This window comes from Pogoniulus pusillus, chromosome 19 (assembly GCF_015220805.1).
Source record: "Pogoniulus pusillus isolate bPogPus1 chromosome 19, bPogPus1.pri, whole genome shotgun sequence".
Lineage (NCBI taxonomy): Eukaryota > Metazoa > Chordata > Aves > Piciformes > Lybiidae > Pogoniulus > Pogoniulus pusillus.
The window spans coordinates 23,369,076-23,394,272 of record NC_087282.1 but is presented as its reverse complement, the minus strand read 5'-3'; the positions used below and the strand labels follow the sequence as shown (position 1 = coordinate 23,394,272).

General features: G+C 56.9%; 1 protein-coding gene across 1 annotated transcript in view; it reads right to left on the bottom strand.

Annotated features, from left to right (window-relative positions):
* The window catches only part of WDR44 (WD repeat domain 44), a 41,227-nt gene extending 17,586 nt beyond the window's left edge, over nt 1–23,641 (bottom strand). The window contains exons 1-8 of the mRNA XM_064159645.1: nt 23,470–23,641; nt 12,248–12,284; nt 8,300–8,374; nt 6,499–7,108; nt 5,653–5,783; nt 5,456–5,548; nt 2,981–3,117; nt 912–995 (exon numbers count right to left, since the gene is read on the bottom strand). Of these exons, the coding sequence (XP_064015715.1) occupies nt 912–995; nt 2,981–3,117; nt 5,456–5,548; nt 5,653–5,783; nt 6,499–7,108; nt 8,300–8,374; nt 12,248–12,284; nt 23,470–23,546 (1,244 nt within the window). The 5' untranslated portion in view covers nt 23,547–23,641. The remainder of the gene's footprint in view (nt 1–911; nt 996–2,980; nt 3,118–5,455; nt 5,549–5,652; nt 5,784–6,498; nt 7,109–8,299; nt 8,375–12,247; nt 12,285–23,469) is intronic.
* Nucleotides 23,642–25,197: the final 1,556 nt, after the last annotated feature.

Below are 25,197 nucleotides of genomic sequence, written 5' to 3'. Positions count from 1 at the left end.
CATCACTAGAACTGGTCTGCAGGGCAGTCTTAGCTCTTTCTGTTAGTGCTTCCTACAGTAAACATTTAATTTGGCAGTGGTCAGTGCTGTCATGGGTTGGGTTGGTAGGGACACTAAAGCTCATCTGCTTCCAGTTCTGAGCTCCTTGCTTCAAGAGGGATGTGGATATACTGCAGAGTGTCCAAGGGAGGCTGTCACAGAACTGTCAGGGATGGAAGGGACCTCAAGGATCATACAGTTCCACCCCCCCTGCCATGGGCAGGGACACCTCCCACCAGCACAGCTTGCTCAAGGCCTCATCCAGCCTGGCCTTCAACACCTCGAAGGAGGGAACATCCACAGCCTCCCTGAGCAACCTGTGCCAGTGTCTCCCCACCCTCAATCTCAAGAATTTCTTCCTCCTCTCCACTCTCACTCTCCCCTCTCCCAGCTCAAAGCCATTGCCCTCAGCCTGGCACTCTCTGCCCTTGTTAGAAGTCCCTCCCCAGCAATCCTGCAGCCCCTTCAGGTACTGGAAGGCTGCTCTAAGGTCTCCCTGGAGCCTCCTCTTCTCCAGGCTCAACAGCCCCAACTCTCCCAGCCTGTCGTGACAGGGGAGGTTTTGCAGCCCTGTGATGATCTTGGTGGCCTCCTCTGGACCCTCTCCAACAGTTCCACATCCTTCTGGGGTCACCAGAACCAGAGACAGTGCTGCAGGTGGTGTCTCAGCAGAGCAGAGGGGCAGAATGCCCTCCCTGAGCTGCTGCTTACACTGCTTTGCGTGCAGCCCAGCTCGGCTGCAGAGCGCTGTGCTTACGTGAGCTCAGGCAGCACTTGTACTTGGAGAATGTGTTCAGAAGTTAGAAGGGGAGCTTCAGCTTAGGAAAACCAAACCTGCCTGTCCTTTGTGGGGCCACGAAAAAGCAGCTTACGTTTTCTGCTTCAGCCTCCCTCCATCAGTGTCAGTTTGCTGTGCCTGCATCTTGTCTTCGTCGTCCGACTGCGCCGCGTCGTTGCTGGGGAAGGCAGAAGGGAGTTGGTTAACAGAGCACAGGGAACCTCAGCTCACTCAACACAGGCAAGCAGGAGCTGCTAGGAGCCAGCTCTGCTCCTGCATGGAACACACTGGAAAAACATGGATGTGACACTAAGCAATGCAACAGCCATGTCAGCCCTCAATCTGCACAGGCTGTCAGGGCACCCAAAGGTACTTCCCTCTGGCAAAGCCTAGAAAAGCTCAGCTTGGAAGGGAACTCAGAGATCATCTACTCCAACCTCCCTGCCAGCAGCAAGGACACCTCTCAACTACATTTGGTTGCTCAAGGCCTCATTCAGCCTGGCCTTCGAGAACCCCAGGTAGGAGACAGCCACAGCCTCCCTGGGAAGCCCGTGCCAGAGCCTCACCACCCTTGGACCAAAGAACTTCTCCCTCAGCTTCAAACCGTTCTCCTTTGTCCTGTCTTTAGACAGCCTCAGAAGAAGTCTCTCTGCAGCCACTCTGAGGTCCCCCTGGAGCCTTCTCCTCTCCAGGCTGCACACTCCCAGCTCCCTCAGCCTGTGCTCACAGCAGAGCTGCTCCAGACCTTGGATCATCTTTGTGGCCTCCTCCAAACACTCTCCAGCAGCTCTGTGTCCTTCTGCTGGAGACGCCAGAGCTGGATGAGGTATTGGAGGTGAGACCTCAGCAGAGCAGAGTCAAGGGGCAGAATTCCCTCTCTTGCCTTGTGCTGTGAACGCTGGGAAGGGGAACTGAGGACAGGCAGGAGACTTCCTCCCTGGGAGCCTTGAGACTAACCAGACAGAACGTTCTAAGTCTTTACAGTGGTGGAGCAGCATTTGAGAACACCAATTACTGGGTGCAGCGATGCAGCTCCACTCTAACCCTGCTCTCCCTCGGCTTCAAGCCACTCCTCAGCCTGTGTCTAGACACCCTCAGCAAAAGTTCCCCTGCAGCCTTCCTGCAGGATCCCCTCAGACATTGCAAGGCAGCTCTACAGTCCCTGTGAAGTCTTTTCTTCCCCAAACTTAAGCTCACTGTGAGGCCCTGAAAGCTAAAAGCAGAATAAATCTGAGTAGGAACTGGGAAGAGGTCACCTTGTCCTCATAGCTTGCTTTTCACAGATCAAATTCATTAACAGCATTTCACTGTGAAAGAGAATGTTGCTTCCAATGGCAATACAACCATGCAGAACACACAGACTGCCTGCTGTAGAAACCCACCAGACTGACATTTGAAACTGCCTTTTCCTACCCAAGGTGACAAACAGACTCATGTTTAGGCATCAGAAATAACTAAAGGTCTCTTAAAAGCAGGAAGGGCAGCAAGGCTGGGGAGGGGCCTGGAGCACAGCCCTGTGAGGAGAGGTTGAGGGAGCTGGGGGGGTGCAGCCTGCAGCAGAGGAGGCTCAGGGCAGAGCTGATTGCTGCCTGCAGCTGCCTGCAGGGAGGCTGTAGCCAGGTGGGGTTGGGCTCTGCTGCCAGGCAGCCAGCAGCAGAAGAAGGGGACACAGCCTGAAGCTGTGCCAGGGCAGGTCTAGGCTGGATGTTGTTAGGAAGTTGTTGTCAGAGAGAGTGATTGGCACTGGAATGGGCTGCCCAGGGAGGTGGTGGAGTGGCCGTGGCTGGAGGTGTTGCAGCCAAGCCTGGCTGGGGCACTGAGTGCCATGGTCTGGTTGGTTGGGCAGGGCTGGGTGCTAGGTTGGGCTGGCTGAGCCTGGAGCTCTCTGCCAGCCTGCTTGATTCTATGAAAAGCTCAGCTACACTGAGAGCATCTTCAGAGGAGCAGTCTCCTGAATCAGGCATTGATACAGCTACTGCCTTGTCAAGTCCCAGCAAGATCAGTAGCTTCTACAGTTTGGCAAACAGCCTGGTTCACAGGCAACTGGGAATCAGTCAGAGATGGATTTGGACTCTCCTTACCTAGCTAAGGGCAGCCTCCATGTCTGTGAAACCCACGAGAGTGAGGCTACCACAAAGAGCTGCAAGCTCCCAGCGTCCATACCTGACGTATTCCTTAGTTCTCCTCATGATATGCAGAGTTAGGGGATTGATCCCTGTGGGCAGCTTCTCTTCTGCCAAGCTCAGGGGGATTTCTTCACCTGTGTCAAGGTTTTTTATCATGACACTTGCTAGGATTTCCTGTGGGGAAGGAAATAAAACCAACTCAGTTGTGAAATCAAAATGACTGCATTCGTCTGCAAAGCATAGAGCAAAGCAGAACTCGCCTGGTCCTGTGCAGCTGACCACAGCTCTATCTTACAAAGACCCATCTCAGGGTCAAACTGCCCTCAGCAGGTTAGCACAACAGCCACTCACACAGGGTCATCACAAATTGCAGTTTCTTCAACCAGAAATGCAGCTGTAGAGACATCAACCACTGCCTGACAGCTTGCATGCTCCCACCAGACATGCTGTGTAATGCTGGGTCCTGCACTTGGCTCACAGCCACCCCAGCAATGCTCCAAGCCTGCGGCAGAGTGGCTGGAAACTGCACAGCAGAGAAAGCCCTGGGGGCACAGGGTGAGAGGCAACTGAACAGCAGCCAGGCTGTGCCCAGGTGGGCAAGGAGGGCACACCATTCTGTTCTGCACCAGCAACACTGAGGGCAGGAGAACCAGGGCAGGGATTGTCCTCCTGTGCTCAGCTCTGGAGGGGCCACAGCTTCAGTCCTGGCTTCAGTTTTGGGCTCCTCATTCCAAGAAGGACACTGAAGGGCTGGAGCAGGTCCAGAGAAGGGCAATGAAGCTGGAGAAGGGTCTGGAGAACAGGGCTGGGGAGGAGCAGCTGAGGGAGCTGTGGGTGTGCAGGGTGGAGCAGAGGAGGCTGAGGGCAGAGCTCATTGCTGTCTGCAGCTCCCTGAGAGGAGGCTGCAGTGAGCTAGGGGTTGGACTCTGCTCCCTAGTCTCAGGTGATGAAAGGAGAGGAAATGGCCTGAACTTGTGCCAGAGGAAGGTTAGGTTGGAGCTGAGGCAAAATGTCTTTGGTACCAAGAATGGTGAGGGATTGGCAGGGAGCTGGTGGAGTCCCCATGCCTGGATTTAAGAGTCAGGTACATGTAGTCCTTAGGGATGTGGTTTAGTCAAGGACTTGGCAGTGTAAGGCTAACAACTGGACTTGAAGATCTTCAAGTCCAGGTAATTCTGTGATGAAGACACACTGAAGTCTTCCCCTGTTAGCTACACTAACAGCTGTAGCTTATATACAGTCAAAGACAACTTTTGTGTACAAAGAAAAGGCATTCAGAGCTCCCTGGCACTAGACAAGGGGGAAAGGGGTTTTTTGGAGCATCTCCTGAGCACATACAGCTGCTAGCAACAGTGAGAAAAGCTGTAAGGGATCAATGAAAACGAGAGCTGGCAGCTGCCTGCTAACATCATCAGGCTTAAGGCAAGTTTCTAACTGGAGAAATGACTTTTTCTGTCAGGAAAATCATTCTTTTAGTGACTCCTCCCCTTTTAGCTGCATGCCAAAGCAGCAAGGTTGCTGGAACTCCTCACACTGACATCTTGCCATGTGTCTGCAGAGCTAAAAACACCAACTCACAGGCAAATCCCACACATGACAGTGCCCAGGTGGACAAAGCCAGCAAGCCACCACTCCTGTCTGTGTCCCTTGTCACAGAAGGTAGTGGATCAGAGCACAAGCAGTGACATGTGAACAACCCCATAGCCCAGTATAGGCTGGGGACTGACCTGCTGGAGAGCAGCACAGGGGAAAGGGACCTGAGGGTTCTGGTGGCCAGAGGATGTCCATGAGCCAGCAGTGTGCCCTTGTGGCCAAGAAAGCAAAGGGCATCCTGGGGTGGGTTAGAAGGGCTGTGGTGAGTAGGTCAGAGAGGGTCTCCTGACCCTCTGCTCTGCCCTGCTGAGCCCACAGCTGGAATCTTGTGTCCAGCTCTGGGCCCCTCAGGACAAGAAGGAGCTGAGGGAAGTGCTGGGGAGAGCCCAGCCCAGAGCCCCCAAGCTGCTGCAGGCAGTGAACAGCTCCTGGGAGGCCAGGCTGAGGCAGCTGGGGCTGGCAGCTGGCAGCAGAGCAGCCTGAGGGCTGCCCTCAGTGCTGTGCTCAAGATGTGCAGGGCAGCATCAGGAGGAAGCAGCCAGGCTGTGCCCAGGGCTGGCCAAGGGCAGCACGAGGGGCACTGGGTGCCAGCTGGAGCAGAGGAGGTGCCAGGGCAAGAGGACGGAAACCTTTGTCAGTGTGAGGGTGCTGGAGGCCTGGAGCAGGCTGCCCAGAGAGGCTGTGGAGTCTCCTGTGGAGCCTTTCCAGCCCCCCTGGATGTGTTCTGGGTGCCTTGCCCTGATAGGTTGGACTGGCTGAGCTCTGGAGGTCTCTCCCAACCTGGTTGATTCTATGATTCAATCTTCCAGGGTCCTTTCCAACCCCTACCATTCTGTGATTCTGTGACTACCCCAATTCATCCAACAGACTGAAGAGGCAAGCCTGAGATTGCATTATGATACACAGACCACCCTCATACCTCATCTGTCAGCTCTCTTCCAGAGTTAGACCTGGGTCTTTGTGGTCCAAGGACTTCATTTGTTGTTTGGCCATCAGCTGCCTTCCCATTTTCCTGAGAACATGCAGACAGAAGACATCCTCAGTACATGACCTCTGCTGTGGCACTGAGCAACAGCAACCATTACAGCTCTTGGACTTCCAAGCATTTCCCAGTACCTGTGCAGTGACTATTTTGTCTCCACTGGTTGCACTGGCCAGGTCCAAAGAAGGCTGAGAATCTTTGGGCACACCTTCTGTCACTGTATTTGGGGTTAAAAAGCCACCAGCTGGGAAGGCCTCTCGAGAAACTGAAAAGAGATTTGGATTAGAAAGAGGATCCCAGCACCTGCCATAGGCTCCAGACTGCTGGAATTCTAGTAACAGAGGCTGGAGAACTTCCCCTGTGGGGACAGGCTGGGAGAGTTGGGGTCGTTCAGCCTGGGGAAGGCTGCAGGGAGACCTTAGAGCAGCCTTGCAATGCCTGAAGGGGCTGCAGGAGGGCTGGGGAGGGACTTTTGATGAGGGCTGGGAGTGCCAGACTGAGTGCTTTGAGCTGGGAAAGGGGAATGGTTTGAAGCTGAGGGAGAGCAGGGTTAGACTGGACCTTAGGAAGAAGTTCTTCAGCACCAGCGTGGCAAGACTCAGGATCAGGCTGCCCAGGGAGGTTGTGGCTGTCCCCTCCCTGGAGGTGTTCAAGGCCAGGTTGGATGAGGCCTTGAAGCAACCTGGGCTGGTGGGAGGTATCCCTGCCTATGGCAGGGGGGGTGAAACTGGGTGATCTTTAAGGTGCCTTCCAACCCAGGCCATTCCATGCTCCTATGCAAGGAGTACTCTCAGAGCTGGCCCCAGCCCAGTCAGCCACTGTAACAGACTGCAAACAAGAAGTGAGCTTATACAGCACAGAATCTTCTGCCCTCCAACTGCTCGGTGCCATTCCATGGATTCCCTGAGCGATTCTCCACTCAGGACACAAAAGGAGCACTGAAAGCAAGACCTGAAGCCCCCTAAAAGCAGAACACTTGCCTTCTAGACCGGGTTTTTGCACTTCAATCTCCAGGTCGCTCTTCTTCTTGCGGGGCGGTGGCGCTGGCCGTGCCGGCGGCGGCGGGCGCGGGGGAGGAAGGTTGGTGGGAGGCGGTGGCCGCGCCGGGACAGGCTTCTTTGTGCTAGCAACTATGTCAGGCTCTACAGTGAGCTGCCTCGGGGGCTTTGCCGGAGGCACCTCCTCGTCTTTGGTAGATAAATCTGAAGCCATCAGCTCTAAAGTGCTGGCCTCTCTTTTGTCTGGGATGTCCTCCTCAGTCGTCGAGGTCCCTTCCTGCGCTTCAGCTTCAGCCGGTTTATGGTGGGTGGAATCGGTGCCTTTCGGTAGTTTAGCAGCTCCCTGTTGCTCCGAAGTAAACAAAAGCTTCCCTGAGTCCAATTCAGTGTCCCCACAGACAGGTTCTGCAGGATCTTCCTGGAGTGGCACTTTAGCAGCTAGGACTTCTGGCATAGGACTAGCAATGAGTGCTCCAGAGACCCAAGCATCTGCATCTGGAGTTGGAAGAGTCAGTTCTGCCTCTGCAGGAGCTAGAGAGTCACCATCCAGCTCCTGTGCCTTCTGGCTTTCCTCTATAATACTGTCAATGATCTGCAAGAGAACGAAACCATGCCACTGTTGACAGCACATCCTCCCAGGGCACGCTGAGCAGTCAGCCTCTACAACACCACAACAGCTCTTCCACTGAGGAGTCCCTTTGGCTGTCCAAGCAAATTGGTTCAGAACTTCTGGAGCCTAGAGCCCAGCTGCAGAAGTAGGCACATCTCAAACACAAACCCAAGGAGCTGATCTCCATCCCTCTTTAACATGCGTGGAGAGGAGAGCTAGGAAGTAAAAGCTGTTCACTCTTCAGAGTTCTCATGCACCCTGGGTCAGGGCAGCCCTGGAGATCAGCCCAGGCTGGGGGGGATGAGACTGAGAGCAGCCCTGCAGAGAAGGCCTTGGGGGTGCTGGTGGGGAGAAGCTGGGCAGGAGCCAGCAGTGGGCACTGGCAGCACAGAAGGCTAAGGGCAGCCTGGGCTGCATCCAAAGCAGTGTGGGCAGAGCTGGAGAGAGGGTATCCTGCCCCTCTGCTCTGCTCTGGGGAGACCTCAGCTGCAGGGCTGGGGCCAGCTGTGAAGCCCTTGACATAGGAAGGACATGGAGCTGCTGGAGAGGGTCCAGAGGTGGTCACCAAGGTGCTCAGAGGGCTGGAGCCACTCTGCTATGGGGACAGGCTGGCAGAGTTGGGGCTATGCAGCCTGGAGAGGAGAAGACTGCAGGGAGACCTTAGAGCTTCATCTTAACATTTACAGGGGAGCTGCAGGAAGGCTGGGGAGGGGCTGTGGGGACAGGCTGAGGGCAATGGTTTGGAAATGGAGCAGGGCAGAGTTAGGTTGGACATCAGGAGGGAGTTGTGCAGAGTGAGGGTGGGCAGAGCCTGGCACAGGCTGCCCAGGGCTGTGCTTGAGGCCCCATCCCTGCAGCCATTCCAGCTCAGCCTTGCTGTGTCCCTGTGCAGCCTGCTCCAGCTGGAGCTGTCCCTGCTGCCTGCAGATGCCCTCGGAGGGTCCCTTCCAGCCCAATGCAGCCTGTGACTACAGCTCTGTAAAGGACACCCATGATGAAGTCTGTAATTCTGCAAATTCCAACCCTGGTGACTCCTAACTGCTTTTAGATGAACCTTCTCACTACCAGCAACGACAAATTCTCACCTGTATTCATCAGTCCTCATCCTCAAACTTTTTAATGCTTTCATACTGCCAGTGTGAGGCTGGAAGCACAAAGCAACCTTTAACTAACCTCTTTTGAATCATCTTGCTTCATTTCTGGTGCAAAGGTTTCATCTGCAGCTTTCTGGAGTTTGTTGTTTGTATCCTATGGAAAGAAAAAACCAAAGCAAGACCTAAGTTGATGGCTCTACAGAAAGGAGATCTAACAAAGTTACAGCAAATCAGACGCCATAAAGCACAAGAGAGGGGATTCTGCCCCTCTGCTCTGCTGAGACACCACCTGCAGCACTGCCTCCAGCTCTGGGGCCCTCAGTACAGGAAGGACCTGGAGCTGCTGGAGAGGGGCCACAGGAGGCCACCAAGATGGTCAGAGGCTGGAAAATCTCCCCTGTGGGGACAGGCTGGGAGAGTTGGGGCTGTTGAGCTTGGAGAAGAGAAGGCTGCAGGGAGAGCTCAGAGCAGCCTTTCAGTACCTGAAGGGGCTGCAGGAGAGCTGGGAAGAGACTTGTGACAAGGGCTGGGAGTGGCAGGACAAGGGACAATGGCTTTGAGCTGGGAGAGGGGAGAGTGAGAGTGGAGATGAGGAAGAGATTGTTGTGAGCTAGGGTGGGGAGAGACTGGCACAGGTTGCCCAGGGAGGCTGTGGCTGCCCCTGCCTGGAGGTGTTCAAGGCCAGGCTGGATGAGGCCTTGAGCAAGCTGTGCTGGTGGGAGGTGTCCCTGCCCGTGTGTATAGGGTTAAGGAGTGTTAACCCTATACACCGTGGCAGGGGGGTTGGAACTGGATGATCCTTGATGTCCCTTCAACCCTGACAGTTCTGTGACAGCCTCCCTTGGACACTCTGCAGTATATCCATGTCCCTCCTGAAGCAGGGAGCCCAGAACAGGACTCAGTACTGCAGGTCTGACAGAGTCCCTGGTGCTCAGAGCTGTGTACAGCCAAGTCCTGACTCTATATACATCCAAGGAGAGACTGAACTTCATCTCCATGCTACCTCTTCCACTCTGCCATCCTGCACAGCCCACTTGGTGACCAGAGCTGCAGCCCCCAGATGCCAGCTGGTACCCTTCTAACCTAGTTCTGTTAGGCTTTGCACTTAATTCTGCTTCCATGGCTTTTGCTATGCACAAGCCTAAGCTCCACCTTAACCTGCTGCTCTCCAGAGGTGGTTTGGACCATGGCAAGTTTGAAAGTGACTTCCTAGTACAGCTACCCAAGGCATTTCTCCTCAGCCTCTTTTCAGATGCTTAGCTGGTCAGATAGAAGCAATATAGCAGAGTAACTTCTCCTGATACAGCTGAACCCCCCCCACAATCCTTGGAGAGTTCTGACCACATCATGCAGACACAGCTGCAGCTATGGAACAATTCTTCCTCCCTCTCCACTTCCTCTCCAACCTCCCAAAAAGATTTCCTGATCCCATTGCAAGCTCAGGTTTGCTTTATCACTAAAATCTACCTCCAGAGGTATGAGGACTGCAGCCCTGCAGGGTGACCAGCAGCTGCAGGAGCCCATTCGATTAGTTTCTGACTGTGTTGACTTTGGGCTCACACCCCTGTTAAACCTTGGACTTAGGGAACAGTTCTTAGCCATTCCAAGACAAACTATACCATTAGTCACACATTCACTCCACTGATATCACTCCAAGCAGAGAAATCCCCTTGCCACCTGCAGAAAATGGCTTTGGAAGAGCTTTGAGCAAGGGACATAGGAAAAGACTTCCAAAACACAGACAATAACCCTACAAGAACAGGCAGAAGTTCACAGCTAAGAGTTCAGTCAAGGCATTAAAGGTAGCTTTGCAGGTCAGGGCCTGCACTGAGTTTAGTCAAAACCACACAACTGTTATGGTTGGAGAAGCCCTCCGGGATCATCCAGTCCAACTCTCAACCCAACCCCACCATGGCCACTACACCTTGTCCCCAAGTGCCATGGCCACAGGTTTCATGAACACCTCCAGCCATGGGGGCTCCACCACCTCCCTGGGCAGCCTCTGCCCATCCCTGACCACTCTGGCACCAAAGGATTTCCTCCTAATCTCCAACCTAACCCTCCCCTGGCACAAGTTCAGGACATTTCTTTACCTGAGACTAGGGAGCAGAGCCCAACCCCCACCTCGCTGCAGCCTCCTCTCAGGGAGCTGCAGACAGCAATGAGCTCTGCCCTCAGCCTCCTCTTCTGCATCCTGCACACCCCCAGCTCCCTCAGCTGCTCCTCCCCAGCCCTGCTCTCCAGACCCTTCACCAGCTTTGTTGCCCTTCTCTGGACCTGCTCCAGCCCCTCAGTGTCCTCCTCGGAGCGAGGGCCCCAAATCTGAACCCAGGACTCAAGGTGTGGCCTCAGCAGTGCCCAGTGCAGGAGGACAACCCCTGCCCCGCTCCTGATGGCCATACCATTGCTGATCCAGGCCTTACTATCCACTAAGCAGACTGTTGGCTCCTCTGCAGCTGCTGTCAACCAACAGCTCCAAGTACTTCTCTGCTGGGCAGTTTCCAGCCACTCTGCCTCGAGCCTGGAGCCTTCATGGGGTTGTCGTGACCCAAGTGCAGGACCCAGACTTGGACTCAGCCTTGTTGAACCTCATACAGCTGACCTCAGCCCATGGATCCAGCCTGGCCAGGTCCCTCTGCAGACCCTTCCTACCCTGCAGCAGCCCAACCTTCCCACCCAATTTGCTGTCACCTGCAAACCTGCCGAGGGAGCACCAATCCTCTCCTGCAGACCACTCACAGTCACTGAAGAGAAGCGACCCAGCAGTGAGCCCTGGGGGAACAGCACCCAGCTGCACGGGTGGCAGAGCCCCTTCTTGCAAGGCTTGCAGATGGCACATTCAACTGTTCAAGGGACACCAACAGAGCACAAAGGAGGGGCTACAGCTCTGCTCATTAAGACACAGCATTGGTGCAAAGAGCCTGCTCAGAGCTGGGTGCCGCTGCCACCTCAGCAGCACTATTTACCCTGCGACCTCCCAGCGCCCTGCAGGCAGCAGGGTGAGCTTTGCTGCGTGAGGCAGTGTTGCACAGCACCAACTTTGGCCCTGCCAGGCCCAGCAAAGCAGTGCTGTTTGGCCAAGGATCCAGGTCCTCACCCAGCTAACGTGCGGCAGCTGCTGCTGCGCTCTCCCCGTGCAGAGATGCAGCACAGCAATTACCTGCGTGGGCAGCGGCAGCGCTGCCTCGGTAAGCTAAATATAGTCTTTGATCTCCACATCACCTGAAGGGGAGGCTTTGCAAGCACAGACACTCAGAGTTTGCTGAAGACAGAAGAGAGCAAAGTCAAATGTTGCACGTAAATGGAGACCAAAAGCTGCAGAGAGCTGCTTGCTACTCCTAAATCACTGGGAAGAAGGCAGCCCAGTAATTAAGGAAAGCTCAACCCCCTGGCACGTTTGTGCTTCGGGATAAAGGCAGCTTCAAGCCACAGTAACACAGCCCAGATAAAAGGAAAGCTGGAATGTGAGACACAAGCAACTGCTGCTCCCCACAGCAAAGCAAGCCCAGGATTTCCTCTTGCGCAGGTGCCAGGGCTGGAGCAGCTCTGCTGTGAGCACAGGTTGAGGGAGCTGGGGGGGTGCAGCCTGGGAGACAGAAAACTCCAGGGGGGACCTCAGAGCTGTTGCCAGTGCCCGAAGGGATCTTGCAGGAAGGCTGCAGAGAGACTTTTGCTGTGGGTGTCTGAGCCAGGCCAAAGGGGAAAGGTTTGAAGCTGAGGGAGAGCAGGGTTAGGCTGGAGCTGAGGCAGAAGTTCTTCAGTACAAGGGTGGTGAGAGTCTGGAACGGGCTGCCCAGGCAGGCTGTGGCTGCCTCCTACCTGGAGATGTCTAAGGCCAAGCTGTACAAGACCTTGAGCAATGTGGTCTAGTTGAGAGGTGTCCCTGCCCATGGCAGGGGGCTTGGAGTAGATGATCTCTGAAGTCTCTCCCAACCTGAGCCATTCTGTGATTCTAGATCTGCTGCAGGTCCAAATGCTCAATATTGTGCTCATCAACAAGCAGCTGAGAGATCAAGAAGAAACTCACCTTGAATCCATGGGGGGATCCAAGTTTGATTGGTGACCTGTTGGAAAGAGAAGACAGACTTAGACAGAGCTCCAGCAGAAAGGAGGCATCCTGACAGCAAGCTTCCCATGAAGCAGCCTGCAGTGCTGTCCTCCTCCACACCGAGCACTGCATGCTTCAGACAAGCAACCAAGTGAATGCCTAAGACCAAACAGCTTCAAATCAAGTCCCCAGCAGTCTACAAGGTGCAGATCCACAGCTTTTACAGTCCCTGGAAGTCTCTCGGTAGCACCTCCCAGTTCCTCTCACCCGAGGCTATGGCTGAGGCTCTCCCAAGCACAAGTTTCACAACACACTGCACAGAATTTAAACTGTGGCAGCAGAGAGAGCATCAGGGAGGGCAGAGCACAGAGCCACAGAACCATCCAGGCTGGCAGAGCCCCTCAGGATCCCCAAGCCCAGCCCAGAGCCCTGCTCTGCAAGGCTCACCCTAAACCACAGCCCCAAGCACCACAGCCAAACCACCTTGAAACACAGCCAGGGTGGGTGACTCCAGCACCTCCCTGGGCAGCTCATCCCAGTGCCTGACCACTCTGGCTGGGAAAAAATATCTCCTAATGCCCAGTCTAAACCTGCCCTGCTGCAGTTTGAGGCCATTCCCTCTTGTTCTGTCCCCAGTCACCTGTGAGCATAGCCCAGCAGCAGCCTCTCCACAGCCTCCTCTCAGGTAGCTGCAGCCAGCCATGAGCTAACCTAACCCTAACCCTCAGCCTCCTCTGTTTCACACTAACCAGCCCCAGCTCCCTCAGCTGCCTCTCAAAATGCTCTAGGAGGTTGCAGATCGAGTGCCTGAACTCCAGGCTGCAGAAGCAGCACCAGGGGAGTCATTGTGCCCTTCACCCTCTCTACAGGCTCACAGGATGTTATGGGTTTTATAGATCATCGAGTCCAACCCCCCCTGCCAGAGCAGGGTCATAGAATCTATCTCAGGGCACACAGAACACATCCAGACAGGGCTGGAAAGGCTCCAGAGAAGGAGACTCCACAACCTCTCTGGGCAGCCTGTGCCAGGGCTCTGGGACCCCTACAGGCAAGAAGTTCTTCCTCGTGTTGAACTGGAACCTCCTGTGCTGCAGTTTGCATCCCTTGCCCCGTCCCAGGGCACAAGCAGCACAACATCTTCTTACCAACTCATGGAAGGGACCCTCAGAGGTGATCTGCTCTGCACCCCCTGTGTGTGTTCCCCAGCACAAACGTGGCTTGTTTGCCTTCCCAAAGGAGGGAACTAGTTCTGCACTGCTTCCCAGAGTGCATGCTCTCAGCCAGGCACTTTGCCATCAGCATCCACTCCCCCCCCTTAACTCCACTAATTACACGGAAGAATGAGGTGTCCTGGGGGAATGCTACCAACTAATTACTTCTCCCCGGGTCACCACTCAGCCCAGGCAGTCAGCAGTCAGCTCTTGCTATCCTGAGCTTGCTTTTCCCACAAGATGTGCACAGTTTCAGAAGGTTACTTCTTGCTTTCTCTGACTACAGGATCTTTCTCCTGCCTACAGAAGGTGAAAGGTTGGCTCAGAGGGTTTGCCAAGCTCCCTTCCAGCCTGGGCTGTGCTGTTAGTCACAAGCTGAGACCAAGTGACAGGTTGCTTCCTTAAAAGCTTAATCCCAAGGAACTACAGCCTGGACTCTACAAGCATGCCAGCTGGCTACCAAGCCCAGTGACACTCAACACCTTTGAGCCTTACAGACAAGACCTCAGTCTGGTCACAGAATCACACAACTAACCAGGCTGGAGATCATGGAGTCCAACCCAGCACCTTCTAATTAACTAACCCATGGCACCAAGTGCCTCAATCCAGCCTCCTTTTGAGCACCTCCAGGGATGGGGACTCCACCACCTCCCCGGGCAGCCCATCCCAATGTCCATCACTCTTGCTGTGAAGAACTTCTTCCTAACATCCAGCCTGAAGCTGCCCTGGCACAGCTTGAGGCTGTATCCTCTAGTTCTGTCCCTGGGTGCCTGGCAGAAGAGCCCAAGCCCCTTTCTGCCTCCAAACCCACAGTTCCAAGGGACACTGCCTCCTGAAAAAGAAAGCCATTCCCTTCCCACTGTGAAGAACTTCAGTTCTCTTCACTGCCTGAAAGCTTCCCACCCCAAGAGGAAAGGCTCACACTCCCACGGCAGAGTGAAGCACAGTGCAAAGCACCACGGATTGGGATGTAAAGATATCAGCTAGAAGTAATCCAACACTTTGAACCTAGCTGCTGCTCTCCAGACCCTGACATTTAAGATGCACAACATCCTTAACGCTGCCTGAAGGCATAATCCTGACCTGCAAAACCTACCCCTAGCCTGCCAAACGGAGCGAGCTGAAGTGCTCTGCCCTGCAAAACAAAGACATCTTCTGTCTCCCAGACAGCCCCAGGTTTGTCAGCCAGGGAAGGCTACAGCCCAGGTAGAGCTTCTGGTTCCCGAGGTACTTTCAGGTTTGCTCTTGGAACTCCTCAGCAACAGGAGCAGGAATTGTGTGCAATGGATGTGTGGTTTGGCAGCCTCCACAGTACTGCCTGGGGTTCAGTCGGGTCCTGCTGCCTAAGGCAGAGCTCAGACTTCACAACTCAGAACGCAAACCCCCCAGCTGCAAAGAGATCACACAACTGCAGCGGTGGGAAGGCACCTGCAGAGCTCTTCCAGCCCAACCCCCCTGCCAAGGCATCACCACCCAGGGGAGGGCACACAGGAATGCAGCCAGGTGGAGCTGGAAAGTCTCCAGAGAAGGAGACTCCCCTCCAGGGCTCTGCCACCCTCACTGTACAGAAGTTTCTCCTGGTGTTGAGGTGAAACCTGCTCTGTTCGTTTGTATGCATTGCTCCTTGTCCTGCTGGTGGCCACCAAAGAGAGCTTAGCCCCCTGCACCTGACCCCCACTCCTCAGCTATTAGTACACACTGATCAGACCTTCTCTTCTCCACACTAACCAGCCCCAGGGCTCTCAGTCTCTCTTTGTAGGGGAGATGCTCAAGCCCCCAAGTCATCCCTGTGGCTTTGAGCTGTTACCACACCTCCCACCAAGGAGCACACTGCACCACCTATGGCAGAGGCAAACCATTCCTCCACAGGTACTGCAAAACACAGCCTCGAAGCACACTGCTGCCCTTCCAGACCTCTCTGGCTAAGTACTTAGGTGGAAAATATGCTCAGACTAAAACAGATGTTGCTTCCTACTGCTCAAGTGATGACCAGAGGCTGGAGGACCTCTCCTATGGCAACAGGCTGGGAAAGCTGGGGCTGTTCAGCCTGGAGAAGATTCCAGGGGGACTTTGGAGCAGCCTTCCAGGAGAGCTGGGGAGGGACTCTGAACAAGGGCTGGAAGCACCAGGCTGAGGGGCAATGGCTTTGAGCTGGAAGAGGGGAGAGTGAGAGTGGAGATGAGGAAGAAATTGTTGAGAGTGAGGGTAGGAAGAGACTGGCACAGATTGCTCAGGAAGGCTGTGGCTGCCCCTGCCTGGAGGTGCTGAGGACCAGGCTGGATGAGGCCTTGAGCAAGCTGTGCTGGTGGGAGGAGTCCCTGCCCGTGGCAGGGGCTGGAAGTGGATAAGCTTTGAGGTCCCTTCCAAACCAAGCCACTCAGTGACTCTGTGCCAAGGGTTTCAGAGCCCAGGTGGTGCACAGCTGGTACAGCACACACAGAGCTCATGTCAAGGTGACATTTCTGACTGCAGCTACACCCTTCTACACCACTGCAGAGCTGCCACAACCCTTGGCCAGTAACACCACCCTCAGAGTACAGCACAGCCAAAGAAACTGAGTGGGCTGCCTGAGACTATTTGAGCTGCAAGGTCACAAGCAGCAACTGACCATGCCTGAGGTGCTTTGTGCTTTACAAAGCCAGTCACAGGGTAAGTCTGATGGCTGAAGTCTTGTAGTTCAACAGGACCTTAAAATGGCCCTCCCAGCCACCTCAAAGTACCAGAGCTCTCCACTCCTCTTTTACTTTTGGGCCACAATCCTTATGGACACAGGATCTGAGAGGCTGGAGGGTTTGGGAGAGTATGTATAGCAGTAGGAGAGTCTGGCAGGGTTGATATGCAGATCAGACAATGGCCAAACACTGATCGTGCTCTGAAAGGTCTGCAGCCCTGCAGGGCAGGAACACAGACACCTGCACCTCAAATCCTGCATTCAGCTTGAGGTCCTCACTCCAATGACACTGAGGGGCTAGAGCAGGTCCAGAGAAGGGCAACAAAGCTGGGGAAGGGTCTGGAGAACAGGGCTGGGAAGGAGCAGCTGAGGGAGCTGGGGGTGTGCAGTGTGGAGAAGAGGAGGCTGAGGGCAGAGCTCACTGCTCCCGAGAGGAGGTGGGAGGCAGGTGGGGGTTGGGCTCTGCTCCCTAGTCTCAGGTGCTAGGAGGAGTGGAAATGGCCTGAACATGTGCCAGGGGAGGGTTAGGTTGGAGATGAAGCAAAATGGCTCTCTGGTGCAAGAGTGGTCAGATTGGCAGAGGCTGCCCAGGGAAGTAGTGGAGTCCTCATGCCTGGAGGTGTTCAAGAAACCTGTGGCCATGGCAGCTGGTGACAGAGTTTGGTGTCTGTGGTGGGGCTGGGTTGATGCTGGACTGGATGATCCTGGGGGTCTCCTGCAGCTGAAAGGATTCTGTGTGCCACAGGAATGAAAGGCAAAGCCTTACTGTTGCTGTCTAGCCTGATGAGCAGAATTTGAAGAGCAGAATTTAAGCACTGCTTCCACCTCAGCTTTTCCTACACGACACCACTGTGACCCCAGCTTCACGGAGGAGAGCTTCAAGGTTATCTACAGAGAGCAAACAAAAGGCAAAGCAAAATCCCATTTCACCTGCCCAAACAAACCAGACACCTGCTTAATCTGAAAGTCAACCTCAGGAAGAGCTTTTTTCCCCCTTGTGTTATTTATTCAGCTGCCAAATTCAGCCCTGCAGTGACCAGAGTCTAGGAAGCAGCAATTCCCACCTCAGCTAGCTCCAACCTCCCACCCACTGGAAACATGCTCCACCTTGCAGCACGCTTTGGGACAGAAAACAAAGCCACTTAGCTCTCCAGAATGAAGATAACAATGGCAGGAACGGCCTTGGTGAGGGCCCAGGAGCCTGCTTTCCGGGGAGGATGTGCATTGCTGCAGAGCAGGTGTGCTCACAGGTGGAAAGGGCTTCAGCCAGGAGGGAGGCTGGCACCCAGGCAGGCTCTGCTGGAGAGGCTGCAGAGCTGGGCACAGGGCAACTCACAAAGCTCAACGTGGCCAAGGGTAGGGCCAACCCCCTGCACCAGGACAGGTGGGAAGCAGCTCTGCAAAGATGGACCTTGGAGTTCTGGTGGACAGTAGGTTCTCCACGGGACAGCAACGTGCCCTTGTGGCCCAGAAAGCCATCAGTGTCCTGGCTGCATGGAGAAAAGTGTGGCCAGCAGGTCTAGAGAGGTTCTTCTGCCCTTCTACTCTGCCCTGCTGAGGCCACAGCTGACGCCTCAGGGAAAGCAGCAGAGAAACCTCTACAAGGCAGGGCTCCTCCAGCTGGAGTCTAAACATTCAAACGAAGGTTCCAGGGGAGCCTGCTCATTGCCTACAGCATCTCTTGAACTCAGGGCCCTTTCTGAATGATTTTCAGCACAGCCTAGGAAGAACCTTACCCCTTCCTGTCAGCCACAGGATGCTCAGGCTGCCAGGGCTGGAGCTGTGGGTTTCAGAGCAGGGGGATTGTTTTCTCACAATCAAAGTGCCAGAGAGTCTGCCACACGCCTGAATCCAGGCAAGTGTGCCTGACTTCATGGTCTCCTTCCCTCCAGACTGACTTCCTCCTCTGGGCAGACTTCATGCCACTGTGTCTAAGAGTCTTCTCCTAAGTCTGTTCTGTGGTCACAGCCTTGAAAGCAGAGTGACAGAGGTTAAATAAGGGCATCTTCTGTCACCCTGCCTTTCCCTCTCTGCTCCTTGGGCTCCCTCACAAATAGATCCCTTCCTTGAGCAGCCCACCAGGGCACCCAGATGTTTGATCTGGCACCAGATGTTGCTGGGACACAGTGATCTGGCAGATGGACACTCTCCACACAGGCAGAAAGCAGAAGTGAAGCACACAGGCCTGGCCAGAGGGGATGCAGTCAGCTCCAGACATCTGCCTGAAGCAAACCTCACCTCACTCAAGTCATCAATTCAGAGGCACTACCTGACCATCTATCATCTCCTGCCCCTCTGCTCTGCCCTAGTGAGTGCTGTGTCCAGTTCTGGGCCCCTCAGCTCAAGAGGGACATAGAACTGCTTAAGAGAGCCCAGCACAGAGCCACAAAGGTGCTGAAGGCAGTGGAACGTCTCTGTTATGAGGAGAGCCTGAGGGAGCTGGGGCTGGGAGAGGATGAGCCTGAGGGAGCCCTCATGGATGTCTATAAAGATGTGCAGGGGAGTGCCAAGCCAGGCTCTGCTGGGTGATGCCCAGGGACAGGCCAAGGGGCAGTGGTGGAAGCTGAGGCATAGGAAGTGCCATGGAAACATGAGGAGGCATTTTTTTTCCCTGTGAGGGTGACAGAGCCTGGCACAGGCTGCCCAGGGGGGCTGTGGAGTCTCCCTCTCTGGAGATACTCAAACCCTGCCTGGGTGTGTTCCTGTGTGACCTGGTAGAGCTGATCCTGCTCTGGCAGGGAGGTTGGACTGGAGGAGCTCTGGAGGTCCCCTCCAGCCCCTGGCACTCTGTGATGCTGTGAAAGAGACAATCTGTGACAAGTGGTACAGTTTTTGCTCATGAAGTCTTAAAGAGCATGGGCCACAGGACAGTGGGGCTTGGAAGGGACCTCCAAAGATCACCCAGCCCAGCACCCCTGCCACAGCAGGAGCACCCACAGCAGCTTGCTCAGGACCACACTGGCCAGCTGGGTTTGGGAAATCTCCAGAGGAGACTCCACAGCCTCTCTGGGCAGCCTGCTCCAGGGCTCCAGCACCCTCACAGCAAGGAATCTTCTCCTCCCGTTCAGATGGAACCTCCTGAGTTGCAGTCTGTGACTGTTGCCCCACGTCCTGTTGCCCCTTGGCTGCTGACCAGCATTGAATCCCTGTGGCCTTGAGGATGGTGCTTCTGCTAGGAGGGGAGCTTAAGCACCAGCACTCAGTGACTCGCAGCAGGAACTGGGAGCTTACAGCCAGCTTGAAAACTCCACCCTTGCACACCACGAGACAACCAACAAAGCAAATAAATACCAAGGAGGTCAACAAGGGGATGCAGACAGCTGCCATCCCTTGCAGCAGCTGTGTATCAGCAGCTCTTAAACCTCCCCACATGGACCTCGGGCTGAGGGAGAGGAAGCTCCCCACATTCTCAGTGAGTGCAAAGATACCTGCACCACCCTGCCAGAAACTGCCTGCAGCATAAGCTGCCAGGAAGGGTTCCCGAGTGTCGTTTGCTGCTCATCAGAACCCTGAATGGAGCAGGAAATGCCTCACAGCACACAGGACAATATGGAAACTACCTCTCAGTTGCCCTTCCTACAAAGAGGAGGTATGTGGGGCCCTTTTTGTGGGTCCCAAGTGGAAGTGTTTGCTGTAAATGGGACATCAGCCCCTAAGAAACCTGAGTTTCTTCAGAGAAACCACTCTCCATGCTGTCAGCACAGCTTCCACAGCAGCCTCCCTTCCAGATTCAGTGTCCCTGCTGCAAACTAAGCCCTCTGAGGCCCCCTCCTTACTTGGCTCAACCTGAGAGCGGTCAGTAGGCTGCCTTGATGCATTCTAACAGGTTCCAGAAGAGCAGCAGGAAACTAAAAAGCCTCCTGCTTTTAATTTCTAGGGAGTGGCTTCAGCCTCTCAAGCTCTGCCCGGCTGCAGGCGCTGGGAACCTGCAGACCCAAGCTTTGCCCGGCTACAGGTGCTGGGAACCTGCAGACCCAAGCTCTGCCTGGCTACAGGCGCTGGGAACCTGCAGACCCAAGCTCTGCCTTGCTACAGGCGCTGGGAACCTGCAGACCCAAGCTCTGCCCGGCTACAGGTGCTGGGAACCTGCAGACCCAAGCTCTGCCTTGCTACAGGCGCTGGGAACCTGCAGACCCAAGCTCTGCCCGGCTACAGGTGCTGGGAACCTGCAGACCCAAGCTCTGCCTTGCTACAGGCGCTGGGAACCTGCAGACCCAAGCTGTGCCTGGCTACAGGCGCTGGGAACCTGCAGACCCAAGCTCTGCCTGGCTACAGGCGCTGGGAACCTGCAGACCCAAGCTCTGCCCGGCTGCAAGCGCTGGGAATCTGCAGACCCAAGCTCTGCCTTGCTACAGGTGCTGGGAACCTGCAGACCCAAGCTCTGCCTTGCTACAGGCGCTGGGAACCTGCAGACCCAAGCTCTGCCTTGCTACAGGTGCTGGGAACCTGCAGACCCAAGCTCTGCCTTGCTACAGGTGCTGGGAACCTGCAGACCCAAGCTCTGCCTTGCTACAGGCGCTGGGAACCTGCAGACCCAAGCTCTGCCCGGCTACAGGTGCTGGGAACCTGCAGACCCAAGCTCTGCCTTGCTACAGGCGCTGGGAACCTGCAGACCCAAGCTGTGCCTGGGTACAGGTGCTGGGAACCTGCAGACCCAAGCTCTGCCTGGCTACAGGCGCTGGGAACCTGCAGACCCAAGCTCTGCCCGGCTGCAAGCGCTGGGAATCTGCAGACCCAAGCTCTGCCTTGCTACAGGTGCTGGGAACCTGCAGACCCAAGCTCTGCCTTGCTACAGGCGCTGGGAACCTGCAGACCCAAGCTCTGCCTTGCTACAGGTGCTGGGAACCTGCAGACCCAAGCTCTGCCTTGCTACAGGTGCTGGGAACCTGCAGACCCAAGCTCTGCCTTGCTACAGGTGCTGGGAACCTGCAGACCCAAGCTCTGCCTTGCTACAGGTGCTGGGAACCTGCAGACCCAAGCTCTGCCTTGCTACAGGTGCTGGGAACCTGCAGACCCAAGCTCTGCCTGGCTACAGGCGCTGGGAACCTGCAGACCCAAGCTCTGCCTTGCTACAGGTGCTGGGAACCTGCAGACCCAAGCTCTGCCCGGCTACAGGTGCTGGGAACCTGCAGACCCAAGCCACGTGGCTGTAACTGCACCAGACACAAGACAGGATGTGCAGTGGGGCCAGACTGAACGCCTCACTCCTACCAAAAGCTCTGGTTCCCTTTTCCTGCCTGTGGCTCCTGGCCATGCACATTCCAAGCCTTCACCCTCTGCTGTCCCCACCCTGCCAAGCTGCAGCTGTTTCAATTTACTGAGGAGTTTCTGCTATTTCTAGTTTTCAGCTGGTTTCAATTACCTTCGAGTTGAAGCAACTGGTAGAAGAGCTTGGTGATAGCTAGTGCCAGGGCAAGGTAAGCAGCTGGAGCAACAGCTCACAAGCACTGTTAGTTTGCTATGTGAGGAAAGACAGAGAGAGCTGGGCTGGTTCAGCCTGGAGAGGAGAGGGCCAAGGGGAGAGCTGGGCTCGTTCAGCCTGCAGAGGAGAGGGCCAAGGGGAGAGCTGGGCTGGTTCAGCCTGCAGAGGAGAGGGCCAAGGGGAGAGCTGGGCTGGTTCAGCCTGCAGAGGAGAGGGCCAAGGGGAGAGCTGGGCTGGTTCAGCCTGCAGAGGAGAGGGCCAAGGGGAGAGCTGGGCTCGTTCAGCCTGCAGAGGAGAGGGCCAAGGGGAGAGCTGGGCTCGTTCAGCCTGCAGAGGAGAGGGCCAAGGGGAGAGCTGGGCTGGTTCAGCCTGCAGAGGAGAGGGCCAAGGGGAGAGCTGGGCTGGTTCAGCCTGCAGAGGAGAGGGCCAAGGGGAGAGCTGGGCTGGTTCAGCCTGCAGAGGAGAGGGCCAAGGGGAGAGCTGGGCTCGTTCAGCCTGCAGAGGAGAGGGCTAAGGGGAGACCTTCTCACCATGGACCAGTGTACAAAAGGTGGCTACCAGGAGGATGGAAGCTCCTTTTCCTACAAGGAGTCCCATGGAAAAGACAAAGGGTGATGGTCCATTGGAGCTCAGAAGGAAATGTTTGCCCCACAAGAACAGTCAGACACTGGAATCACCTCCCAGGGACATTAGAGTCCCAGTGGAGTCCCCTACACTGGGCAGTTTCAAGGCTTAGCTTACCAGGGTGCTAGATCCACTGCCACCTAGAAAGGCTGGAGCAGATGATCAGAGGAGTCCCTTCCAACCCAGCAGTCTGGGGTTCTGTGAATTAGGCTCACCACATCCTGCAGAGCTGCCCACCAAGATGTGCTCTTCTCCAAGCTATAGAAGCAGCTTAGGCCACAAAAGCTTTGCCACAGGATGTGTGGGTGAGCAGAGATGTAGCCTTTCCTCTCTGCTCTCAGCACCCAGTGCCCACTGCCACGCAGATCAAGGCAAGCCCTCAGTCCATTATGAGATGGAGAGCTCCCAGAGCCCACACCTTCCTGCCCTCTGAACCAGCTGCAGGACACCTCACACTGCAGACCCAGATTATGGAGGGGTCTGGTGCAGGCTACACAGCAAGCAGAGTGATAGGGTTGGACTGGATGATCCTGGAAGTCTCTTCTAACCTGGCTGATTGCTTCCATGAACTGCCACAAGCTCTAAGCTGCTTAGCACACACCTGGAAAGAGAGACTGAAAGAGAGGGAGCATTTTTGGCTGCCATCAGCACGGCAGTGCCACCTCTCCGAGCTGCAGCAGGAACTGCCACACCTTCACTCCCAGAGCTAGGCAGGGGCTAAGCACCAGCAGCATCACAGCAACAGCACCCGAAACAGCTGCCCGCGCAGAGCAGGAGCCGTCCTGCAGGCAGCAACAGTTAGCCTGTTGCTGAAGAACCTTCTCCTCTTCCCTTCCCTCGGCGAATGAGTCACTTTAATCACATCTCAAGGATCAGCTCCGCTGCTCCCAGCTCCATCTCCAGAAGCCTTCCCTACAAGCTCCCCACTGCTGCCCCAGAGGCAGCGAGGATCTCGCCGAGGCAATGGCCCCTGCCATCCCCACGAGGCGGACAGAGCACAGCGGCACTCGCTCGGTTCCCTCGCACCCTCCCGGCTGTCGGGCTCGGCCCTGGCCCCCCCAGCCCGCCGGGAGCAGCCCCGCGGCCAGCGCGGCCCAAGGACCCCGCTGCGGCCGCCGAGCCTCTGCCCTCAGCAGGGGCAGGCACGGGGCTGAGAGGCAGAGCCCTGCTCCTCCTCCCGCCGCGCCCAGGCGCTCTGCAGCGGGGCCGGGGGCGGCCGAGCCCCTCCGGGCCGCGCGAAGGAGGGCAGGGCAGGGCAGGGCGGCGGACTCACGGCGCGGGGGAGGCACTGGCGAGGTGCACGTCCTCGGGCGCGTCGTAGAACTCCTCGGTATCGCTGTCGGAGGCCATGGCGGCGCCGAGCCGGGCCGGGCCCAGCCGCCGGCAGTGCAGCGCAGCTCACGGCGGCCGCCGCCACCTCGGGCAGGACGGGCGGGGCCGCGCCGCTCTCGCGAGAGCCGCGCCGGGCACGCCCCCTGCCGGGCGGAACTGCGAGGAGAAGCCGGGCACGCCCCCTGCCGGGCGGAACTGCGAGGGGAGGCCGGGCACGCCCCCTGCCGGGCGGAACTGCGAGGAGAGGCCGGGCACGCCCCCTGCCGGGCGGAACTGCGAGGAGAGGCCGGGCACGCCCCCTGCCGGGCGGAACTGCGAGGGGAGGCCGGGCACGCCCCCTGCCGGGCGGAACTGCGAGGAGAGGCCGGGCACGCCCCCTGCCGGGCGGAACTGCGAGGAGAGGCCGGGCACGCCCCCTGCCGGGCGGAACTGCGAGGGGAGGCCGGGCACGCCCCCTGCCGGGCGGAACTGCGAGGGGAGGCCGGGCACGCCCCCTGCCGGGCGGAACTGCGAGGAGAGGCCGGGCACGCCCCCTGCCGGGCGGAACTGCGAGGGGAGGCCGGGCACGCCCCCTGCCGGGCGGAAGTACCCGCGAAGCTGCCGCGGGGCTCTCCCCCCGGCGGGCGGCAGTGCGAGCACAGGGTGGGGCTGCCCCGCCCTGCCCCGCCCCGCGGCAGGTTCCGGTGTGGCCCCGCCGCGGCCCTTCGCTGTCTCTTCCCGGTCCTTCGCTGTCCCTTCGCCGTCCCTTCGCCCTCCCTTCCCCCTCCCTTCCCCCTCCCTTCCCCCTCCCTCGCCCTCCCTCGCCCTGCGGCGCCGCCGTCTCACTTTGGAAAGCGGCGCGGGTGGCGGCGGCAGGTGGCGGCGCCGCGCAGCCGCCGGTGAGGCGGATGTGCCGCGGGGCTCCGCCAGCGCAGGGCCGCTCTGGGGCGTGCCCGTCGTTGTGCTTTCGCAGAGGCCGGTGCTGGCGGCGGCCTGGCAGGCGCTGCGCAGATGGAGGTCGGTCAGTCGGATGCAGCTCTGTGAGACGCTTGGATAGTAAAGGCAGGAGACAGAGCGTGGGAAAGAAGAAAGGGCTCTGGCGGTCCGGTGCCGCTCTGGCCGGAGGGAGAAAGCAGGATTAGGGGTGAGGGCCAGAGGACAAAGAGTTGTGCTGGATACAGTCCTAGAGCCTGTCCCTGCTGAGAACCAGGAACCAGAGAACTGTTTCTGCTGGGAGAGCCCTGTCAGAGCACCCAGCCCAGCCCTGCTCTGCTGGGGCTAAACCACAGCCCTCAGCACCACGTCTGTTACACTGCCCCTGTGCTCAGCACTGCTCAGGCACCCCTGCAGTGCTGTGTCCAGCTCTGGGCTCCTCCATTGCAGAGAGCTGCTGAGGTGCTGGAAGGTGTTTGGAGAAGGGCAGCAAGGCTGGGGAGGGGCCTGGAGCACAGCCCTGTGAGGAGAGGCTGAGGGAGCTGGGGGGGTGCAGCCTGCAGCAGAGGAGGCTCAGGGCAGAGCTGATTGCTGCCTGCAGCTGCCTGCAGGGAGGCTGTAGCCAGGTGGGGTTGGGCTCTGCTGCCAGGCAGCCAGCAGCAGAAGGGGACACAGCCTCAAGCTGTGCCAGGGCAGGTCTAGGCTGGATGTTGTTAGGAAGTTGTTGTCAGAGAGAGTGATTGGCACTGGAATGGGC